At 38.6% G+C, this 10,684-nt stretch overlaps 1 protein-coding gene across 1 annotated transcript in view; it reads right to left on the bottom strand.

Moving 5' to 3' along the window:
* Window positions 1-604: 604 nt before the first annotated feature.
* Window positions 605-10,684, bottom strand: part of LOC128686986 (coiled-coil domain-containing protein AGAP005037) — a gene marked incomplete at its 5' end in the record, with an annotated part of 674,061 nt that continues 663,981 nt past the window's right edge. Inside the window, 1 exon segment of the mRNA XM_070082672.1 lies at window positions 605-4,350. Within this exon segment, the coding sequence (XP_069938773.1) occupies window positions 3,148-4,350 (1,203 nt within the window).

Below are 10,684 nucleotides of genomic sequence, written 5' to 3'. Positions count from 1 at the left end.
GAATATTTAAAGATGTCTAATATTAGGTAGGTAAAAATATATATACAATGTCTTTCCTTGCTTGCTAGAAAAAGAATAGATTTCAAAAGATTTTGTTTATATCCTTCTTGTATGTGTTTAGCAATGTATAAAATAAAATAAACCCATAATCTCAATCACGTTTTGAAGAAAGAAGTGGGGTGAATAACCCCTTATGTGGTATTTTATTTACAGTATATACTTCACTAACCTTGGTGCTACTTTATATCTCTGAGCCAGTCCTTGATGCAGCTGCCACCTCCGGGAAATAGCTGAGGCAGTTCCTGAGGTTGCCTCCACTGAGTAACAGTTAAGCCAGTCCTTGACACACCTACTGCCTTTGAGGAACAGCCAAGACAGTCTTTGATGCACCTCTGAGGAACTGTTGAACCAGTCCCTGATACAGCCTGCATCTCTGAGGAACAGCTAAATCACTCTTGACACAGCTGCCAGCTCCGAGGAGCAGGTGAACCAGTTCTTGATACAGCCACCATAGTCATACTGCAGGGATCACTTACGGCCACTTTTACACAAGAATACATCCACACTATCTAGGAAACTTCTACAAGGAAATGAAAAAACTGGCTATGTTGATCTTGATATTTAAAAATGGTTTAAAATCAATGGTACTGAAAATGATTAATCAAATATCAGTCATTATTATATCTCTTGGAAAAATACAATATCTCACCATTCTCTGATTGACATTGGATACTTTTTAACTGAACTTGAAATAAGTAACCTGTATTAACCCTTAAACTGTGCATGGGAGGAAAGTGAAAGGACCTTGCCATCCCTAGACTGAAGAGTGAGTTATTCTCGTTTCTTATGATATTGTAGAGCATGTAAAACAGTATAGAAATATGAAAAATTAGTACAAAATATGAACACATTACCCTTCTATAAAGTGAGGAACTTGCGGGGCTGAAGCCTAGTGAAGCAGGGTGTCGCAATACAGCATAGCACCAAAATATATTTTATAATACATATAAAATACTTTTTTTCACAGGTATTGAAGTACAGTATTTACACTATACACATAGGTTGACTATCATCTTACATATGTTTCACTTTGTGAGAGTTTGTGAAACAAGTCGACACAAAATAAATACACTCGTCATTACTGCACATCTCAGCAACAACCTAACAAGTCTGCTTATTTGCATACATTTATCTCTCATATACTGTGTTATAAAACACATGTATGTAGCACCACTGATATCATTGTCACTGCTTTCTGGTATTCTATTATACAATGCCACCAGTGTTCTCTTTCAGCAAAATTGTGTCCTCATGTCATGAGAGTCAGAATATTACAAACCATTTCTCTTGTGGTATTAAGAACAAGAATATTTTTGGCTGTAAATAAATTTGGCACATAAGAGCCAAGATGCTCACCTGACAGATCTTCGTTTGAACCCGCTATGATTTCTGCATACAAATTTAATGTGCTCAGCTCCCTACACTGCACTATAAATATATACACAGTTTAAGGGTTGGCATATTAGGCCTGCTATATAAACAGATATTTTCAGTCTAACAGAAATACAAACAATAATACACTGCTTATTAAATATATAAGCAGATCTATGTGTCACATAGTGTGATAGTATTTTCCAAAAATTTACTAATGTTTAGTACACAAATAAGTCATAGTTTATGCACTAGCAGTAAAACTAATACTCACCATAGTTTCATTAGATAAGATGTCCTTTTCTTACTGATACATCATGATACGGTATGATACAGCATAACACTGTATGATATCGGATCATACAGTATAATACATCATGATACTGTATGATAATACACGATGCATCATGATACTATATGACATATCATGATACCATATTATACCGCATGAAAAATCATGATACAGTATGATACATCAAGATACATCATGACACTGTACAATACAGTATGATATTGACTGACACATTATCATACTGAATAGCATGCAATACTGTATCATGATATTGTGTGATACATCATAATACTGTATGATACAGTATCATGATATATAATAATACTGCATGATGCATCATGATACTGTATGACACAGCATGATACTATATAACACAGTATGATACATCATGATACTGCATGAAACATCATGACACTATGATACAGCTTGATATTGTATTATATTGCATGATACATTATGATACTGTATGATACAGTATGAAACTGTATGATACTGCATGATACATCAAGATAGTGCATGATGCATCATGATATTGTATGATACATCATGATACTGTATGATATAGTATCATGATACTGCATGATTCTTCATGATACTGCATGACACATCATGATACATGATACTGTATGAAACAGTATAATACAGCATGACACTGCATGATACATCATGATACTGCATGATATAGCATATGTCATGATACTGTATGATACATCATGATACTGAAATGTATAATTAATTAGAAGCAGAAGGCAGTCTCTCTCTCTCTCTCTCAGAATACAGACCTACAAACAACTTAACAACATTCTCACACAGCTTACAACTTCTCAGTGAAAACCCTAGTTACAACTTTTCAAAAAAGTTGTCACAATTGCTCTAAGATTTTATCCTAGGTTACATCTACAGTCTTCCATAACAATCATGTGCTTCTTTGAACCACTGTACTGTATTAATTTATAATACTGTCTTTAAAATCACAAGTAGATTACATACATAAAGCTTATCTTAGATTCAAAAAACAAAAATCCTGTGCAGAATGGTATGTGGTACATAATTTTTGCCTGAAAAGTTGATGTAATTAAAGCTTTCAGCTGAGAGCCTTTCATGTCCTGGGTGTTGAGCAATAGTTTTATCTCACATTTTGGGGACTCAATGCTTCCAAGTAAAAAAAAAAGAAATGTCTTCATTTATTTAAAAAACTGGTAGGTATAAGGTTTTTGATTTTTCTAACATGACAAAAATTATGCATTGTCAAATGATGCAAAATGAGCCCTAAAAAAAAGCGTATGTTGCAAGGTAGGTTCTTCCTTAATTATTTCTGTTGGCAGTTTTTGTGTATGTAAAAACTTTACATATATACATTTCCTTACCCTGTGAGAAAGGGAAGAACATTATCTTATCTGGTTTATCAACAACAGTGCTTCTCTTCAGAGAATGTCTGTCTCAACAATGCCTCCACTGCTGCGTTTGGTGGTGGGGTGATTGTCACCCCCACCAGTGGAGGTTGCAGAAGAAGTCTTAGGATTAGGGAGGGTATTTGTATTGGAGATGTGTGTAGGGTTGGGAGAAGTGAGGTTGGAGAGTGATCCATGAGCAGCAGGAGCCAAAGACAGCCCCAGTCGTGCTGTCAGGTTGCTTTCACTTCCTGTTTTTTTCAGATCAATGTTTGAAGGTGTTGGACGGCCTCCTGACCTCTGCAGTGACTGCAACCTTTGATACTGTTCTTGCAGCTGCTTCTGCCGCCTCAACAGCTCTAAATGTCGTGCTTCTAGGTTCTCTTGCCTCTGTTTGGGTGGAGGTGTTGGAGGCACACTACTAGTATTTTCTTGGCGAGAGCTTGCTGCACCCTCCTGAGAGTTGACACTCTCAGTGCTACTACTGTTGGAGGATAGTTGGCCAGCCTTGGCACTACTGGTAGAACTGTTGGTGGAGGCAGATGATGCTGTAGATTCTTCGCTAAATGACCCTCGCCCTAGTGGAGGCCGTTGGCGCAGAACAGGACCATAAAGTTCACGGCCCTCAGCATTTCTCAGCACCCCACCCACCATGGTGGCCACTATACCACCTGGAGGCATTGACACTGACCTCAGAGCTGGACTTATTGGTGATGATGGTGACAACATTGGTGACCTGGATGATGTACGTGGTGGTGGCGGAGGTGGCAAGCGGTGAGGTTCTCCACTAATACTACAACGTGGTGATGACCTTGATGAACCTGAAGATGTGGATGATGTAAAGCTGAGGCGGTGATCATCTCGAGGGGGTGGAGGCGGTGCCTGATTGGCTATCCTTGGAAGAGTGCTGGATGCCCCAGGAAATATGTTTGCTGGTGTCTTAACTGGAGAAGACTGGGAGTCTGAGCTGGGAAAAGATGGCAATCGCCTTACACCAGTGCTTGTGGTGAGGGTAGAAGTGACAGTGAGTGAGGCAGGTGCAGCAGTGGCCAGGGGTGTGGCAGGGGTCACATCCACACTACTCTTGCGACTACTAGCTTCTGATGGCGGCCGAGCAAAGGTCTGGAGTTCGTCTAACAGAGCGTCGAGTGCGTTCTCTGCACGTAGGCGCGGCTGTCCATCTGCTCCGACTCCGGCGGAGGATGCCAGGTGAGGGCCCGTGACAACACCGGGCTGCTGTGAAGGAGGGAAATATCAGCTGTGGCCACATCTAGGGGAGCCAACACCGGCAACACATCAACACTTACCACAATATACTCATCTCCACACATTGTTCAAACTGCTAACTCTTGTCAAATTTATTAATAATATAATTATAGTTAACTGATCAAGTAGCTATGTCTACAAAAGTCAACAATACAAACACTGCAAGAAGCCGGCTTTGACTCTCCCGAAAGTAAATATATTGTCAAACTTATATCACAAGACAAGAAATAGGCATGCGACACCCTCATGCTATGCCGCCAATGCACCTCAACTGCTGCTGTTACTGCTGGCTAGAATATACAGCACTTCTGCAATGCACATACATTCCAAACCAAAATATTTAAAAAATAATAATTAGGCGATGCGTGTGGTGTTGAACAGCAGTCTCTACAACAGTAAACATTGGAACATGCAACACATGAACACAGCCAAGCTCTCACCAGCTGGGTCATCAATGCCACATGTGTACAATTTGGCCATCAATTTAATTTTCTATGATAAAAGTTCTAGTATAAAGCCATAACCCAACTGACATGTCACTGAGCAGATGCATTCAAGTGTCCCATTTTCAAACATTTACCTTACCTTTCCTGTCTGAAACTGTCTGAAAATTTAAAAAATATTTAATAGTGGCTTATTTACAAATACCTGCACTCATAACCATGTACTTATTATCATTATTTATAAATAAAAAGTAAATATTTCCTCATACAGTACTTAAAATTTAATTTTCAAAGGTTAAGTCTTGTTGAATATATAGTCTACTACTTTTCCATGGGACTTATTCACAATTACCAAATACATGTAATGTTTTCATGCATAAAAAACTCGAATTGCATTTTAATATAAATTATTTATTCTTCAATTCTTCACTACTTCAGTTTCTGGCTTATACAACATTAATTTATTTTCTATAACAACTATTTTTAATGGAATATCTACTAAAACGGACAATAATTCACAAGGATGCTCTAACTTGTTTACCATACTATTCATGATGCCATCTATCAACAACCTTCACAACTTTCTTTATATATTATGTGTTGATTCTGCAAATGTTATGAATAAATTATTATTATTATTATTAGCAGTAGTAGTAGTAGTGGCAGTAACAGTAATAGGAGTAGTAGTAATAGTAATAGTAGTAGAAATAATAGTGGTGGCAGCAGCAGTGGTGGTGGGAGTGGTGGCAGCAGCAGCAGTAGTAGTAGTAGTAGTAGTAGTAGTAGTAGTAGTAGTAGTAGTAGTAGTAGTAGTAGAAGAAGAAGAAGAAGAAGAAGAAGAAGAAGAAGAAGGTGGTGTGTAGTGGTGGTGGTGTAGTGATAGTAGAGTGAGTTAGTGGTGTAGTAATGTGGTGGTGAGTGTGGTGATAAGTGATGGTGGTGGTGGAGTGTGGTGGTATTGGTGGTGGTGGTGAGTGGTGTGAGGTGTGGTGGAACGGTGTGGTGGTGGTGAGTGGTAGGTGGTGTAGTAGTGGTGAGTGGTAGGTGGTGGTGAGTGGTGGCAGGTGTACGTGGTGTGTAGCAGTAGTAAGTGATAGTAGTAACAGCAGTAGTAGTGAGTAACAGCCAGTAGATATAATTGATAGTGGCAATATGGTAGGTGTACTAGAGTGCAAGTAGAGAGTAGTAGTAGTAGTAGTAGTAGTAGTAGTAGTAGTAGTAGTAGTAATAGCAGTAGTAGTAGTAGCAGTAGTAGTAGTAAAAGTAGTAGTTGTATTAGTAGTAGTAATAATAGTAGTAATAGCAGTAGTAACAGTGATATTAGTAGTGGTAATAGTCAAAAGTAGTAGTAGTGGTAACAGTAATTTATAATGGTCATAGCAGTAGTAATTGTAGTGATTATGCAACCCAAAATTAAGTATAACAAACTTAACATAATTCAAAGGGAGTTAAATGGGATTTGTCGTGGTAGATCAAATCTAGATTATATTATGTCATGGTATACACATAATGGTACATAAACAAATCTACTGAACCCCTGCCAGTTTGGGTTTAGGTCAAAAAAAGCACGAATGATGCAATTATTTAGATGCTCAAATTATTATATACAGCACATGAAAAAAATGAATATCCTCTGGGGCTCTTCATAGACCTACAGAAAGTATTTGATACAGTAAACCACAATATCTTGCACCTAAAATTAGAGCATTACAGAGTCAGAGGACACTCTCTCAATTACCTAAAATCTTATCTAAGTGGTAGACACCAGAATGTATACACAAATGGCATGACATCCAACACTCAGCCTGTAGTTGTTGGAGTGCCACAGGGAAGTGTCCTAGGTCCTCTACTCTTTCTTATTTACATCAATGACCTCCCAAATGCACCGCGAGTCCTTAAACCAGTTCTATTCGCAGATGACACCACTTACATCTTCTCCCACCCAAACCCAGCTATACTTAGTAACACAGTAAACAGCGAGCTACATAAAATATTAAACTGGATGACAAACAACAAACTTACCCTTAATACAGACAAAACCTACTTCATGCTTTCTGAAAACAGAGCATTAAATATCCAGCTAAACATATCGATAAATGGTTCACCCATTACAAGACACACTGAGGGCAAATTTCTAGGTCTCCACCTTGACTGTAATCTTAAATTTCAGACCCACATCCAGCATATAACTAAGAAAGTTTCCACAACAGTAGGTATCCTTTCCAAGATACAATATTATGTACCCCAAAGAGCACTCCTTACTTTATATCACTCTCTAATATACCTTTACCTCAACTATGGTATTTGTGCTTGGGGATCTACCACGGCCAATCACCTTAAACCTTTAATAACCCAACAAAAAGAGGCAGTGCGGATGATCACAGACTCCTGCACCAGACAACACACCCCCACCACTCTTCAAAAGCTTGAACTTACTTAATATATGTACAAAAGATACAAACTTATTATTGTGCTTACTATATATATAAAGAACATTAAACTCCAATATCATCCCTCCACTCAAACTTCTAGACAGCTTCAACAGAACACAAAGGCATAACATGAGGCACAAAACACTTTTTGACATCCCTCATGTCCATCTCATACTATGCAAAAATGCAATGCACATGAAGGGCCCGAAGATCTGGAACTCTTTGCCTGAAAAAGCAAGAGGTTCCCTGCCCAAAAATCAATTTAGGACTATGCTAAAAAATCATCTCATCTCTCAATAACAATCATACCCACACTATGCTAAACTCTAACCAAATTTAAGGCAACTCTCCCAAATATTTTATTATCCCTTAACTATTAAGCCATTATTACAAACTTAAAAATGTATCTTTGTATCATTAATTGTACTACAGGTCCTCCATCACAAATCCGGCATCATTGGGACCTGTAGTGTGCCAGATTACTGAGTTTACTGGATTACACAGTGGTTAGGTTAGAATACACTTAATAAAATTAACCAACTTGACTTACACAAAGTTCATTGAACATCGGCAAAAATCGAACATTTCCGCTACTTTGAGCTCAATTTCAAGGTACAGTACTTTTCGTCATGAAAGCAATCAAAATCATGTCTATTTCTGTAATATATCTTCCATTCTATCAAACAAGACCAAAAAAACAAGAATACAGTGGACCCCCGCATACCGTTGGCATCACATAACGTTTAATCCGCATACCGCTCGCTTTTATCACAAAAATTTTGCCTCACATACCGCTCAAAAACCCGCTCACCGCTGTTTGTCCGAGATGCGTCCAATGTGCGCCCTTAGCCAGCCTCACATGTGCCGCCGGTGGCATTGTTTACCAGCCAGCCTCCGCGGTAACATCCAAGCATACAATCGGAACATTTCGTATTATTACAGTGTTTTTGGTGATTTTATCTGCAAAATAAGTGACCATGGGCCCCAAGAAAGCTTCTAGTGCCAACCCTTAAGCAATAAGGGTGAGAATTACTATAGAGATGAAGAAAAAGATCATTGATAAGTATGAAAGTGGAGTGCGTGTCTCCGAGCTGGCCAGGTTGTATAATAAACCCCAATCAACCATCGCTACTATTGGTGGTACAGCTGCTGCTGCTGCTGTAGTACCATCTGCTGCTGCTGTAGCATCGTCTGCTGCTGCTGTAGCATCGTCTGCTGCTGCTGTAGCACTGTCAGCTGCTGCTGCTGTTGTACCACCGTCAGCTGCTGCTGCTGCTGTAGTACCATCTGCTGCTGCTGTAGTACCGTCTGCTGCTGCTGTAGCATCGTCTGCTGCTGCTGTAGCACTGTCAGCTGCTGCTGCTGTTGTACCACCGTCAGCTGCTGCTGCTGTAGTACTGTTTGCTGCTGCTGTAGTACCGTCTGCTGCTGCTGTAGCATCGTCTGCTGCTGCTGTATCACTGTCAGCTGCTGCTGCTGCTGTAGCACCGTTGTTGGTGTGGCTTATTGAGAATACCAAGAAACAATTAACCCCAGAGGATTTGCCACCCAGGATAACCCAAAAAAGTCAGTGTCATCGAAGACTGTCTAACTTATTTCCATTGGGGTCCTTAATCTTGTCTCCCAGGATGCAACCCACACCAGTCGACTAACACCCAGGTGAACAGGGAAAAATGCCTGGAACTAGTGCTCATATTGGTGAATTTAAAGCCAGCAAAGGTTGGTTTGAGAGATTTAAGAATCGTAGTGGCATACACAGTGTGATAAGGCCTGTTCTGGAAGAAAATGCCAAACAGGACCTACAGTACTCAGGAGGAAAAGGCACTCCCAGGACACAGTGTCTCATCAGTCATTGCTGCATCTTCAATAAAGGTAAGTGTCATTTATTCTTCATTTAGTAGAGTAGTACATGCACAATATATATTGTGCATGTACTGTTCCAGGCCCCACTTGCTTACCATTTGGAATTTTTATTCACAAAAAATAGAAGATTTACTGTTATGCAGACTGTTGCATTATTGTAATAATTATATAAATAATGTCAACCCATTCTTGACTCCGTATTGGAATTTGAGCTTTGCTAAAGAATAGAACATTTTCGCTACTGTGAGCCCAATTTCAAGGTACTTTTTGTTATGAAAGCAATCAAAATCATATCTATTTCTGTAATATGTCCTTCATTCTATCAAATGAGACCGAAAAAATGAGAATATAACCATAAAAACCATACAAAAAAATACCGCTAAGCGGCCGCTAATGGCTGAGAAGTGAATTCCGCTATTTATGGTCTGATTTCTTTCATTTTTGGTGTACGTTTATTTATTTATTTATTAAGAAGTATCTTTCCATCATACATTGCCCAAGTATGAATAAGATAACCCAACAAACAATTGAGAAAATAATAATAATAATAATAATAATAATAATAATAATAATAATAATAATAATATCTTTATTTACTACACGTACATGTACAAAGTATACAGGCCTAGCTGACATCAGTGACATATTACTGTATAGAAAGCCGATTGTTATGCAGAGTATTTCAAGAAAATTAGGTCAGTGTCCTAGGATAACACCCACACCAGTTGGCTAACACCAAGGTACCCATTTACTGATGGGTGAACATAGACAACAGGTGTAAAGAAACACGCCTAATGTTTCTACCCTGGCTGGGAATCGAATATTTACCAAAAATCATATATGTCTAACCCAAGCCAGGTACTAGAAATAAGCCACGTTGACTTTTTTGGGTTATCCTAGGTTCTCTACACATATGCTGCTATGTGTGATAATCTATATAGAGAAAATAACTCTTTTGTTTCAGGTTTATGGTGCAGAACGAGTGTATATCACAGTTAGCCCTGTGCTATACTTCGTTTTCTCTAATATAAGCCCCCAAGACAGGGATAGCAGAATGGTATTGTATATCATATCCTCTTCATACCTCCGTCGAACTGCTCATTATTATGCCAAATATTATTTATTCTGGAGTATTTAACATGTTTTATGCTATTTATATTGTTTATTATGTCATATTAGATCAATTGTGATAGGCAAATAAGCTGTAATGTTGATATTAGCGTAATAATAAAGCATATTCTCCTGCATCATGAGACTGAGCTCATGGTAACTGACAGTGGCTTCAAAGCCACCTTATCTTTAATGGATAATGTACTGTGCAGGTGCTTTACATAATGAGAAGCATTTCTTTTATTCATTGGAACCATGGCTAGGGCTAAAATTAAGCAGGTTAAAACAATAAATGGAGAAAAAGAAATTGGAATGACTTATGCAGCAAGTAGCGCCACCAAACAGTACCAGCAAATTGGTGTGGCGACCCTGGAAACTTGAAATTATGCTAGCCAAAATTAGTGCTGAATAACTGAAGGAACCGAATAACTGATTGCCGGATTTGTGATGGTCTCA

This window comes from Cherax quadricarinatus, chromosome 7, assembly GCF_038502225.1.
Source record: "Cherax quadricarinatus isolate ZL_2023a chromosome 7, ASM3850222v1, whole genome shotgun sequence".
In the NCBI taxonomy this organism is placed as follows: domain Eukaryota; kingdom Metazoa; phylum Arthropoda; class Malacostraca; order Decapoda; family Parastacidae; genus Cherax; species Cherax quadricarinatus.
This window is presented reverse-complemented; position numbering and strand designations above follow the sequence as displayed.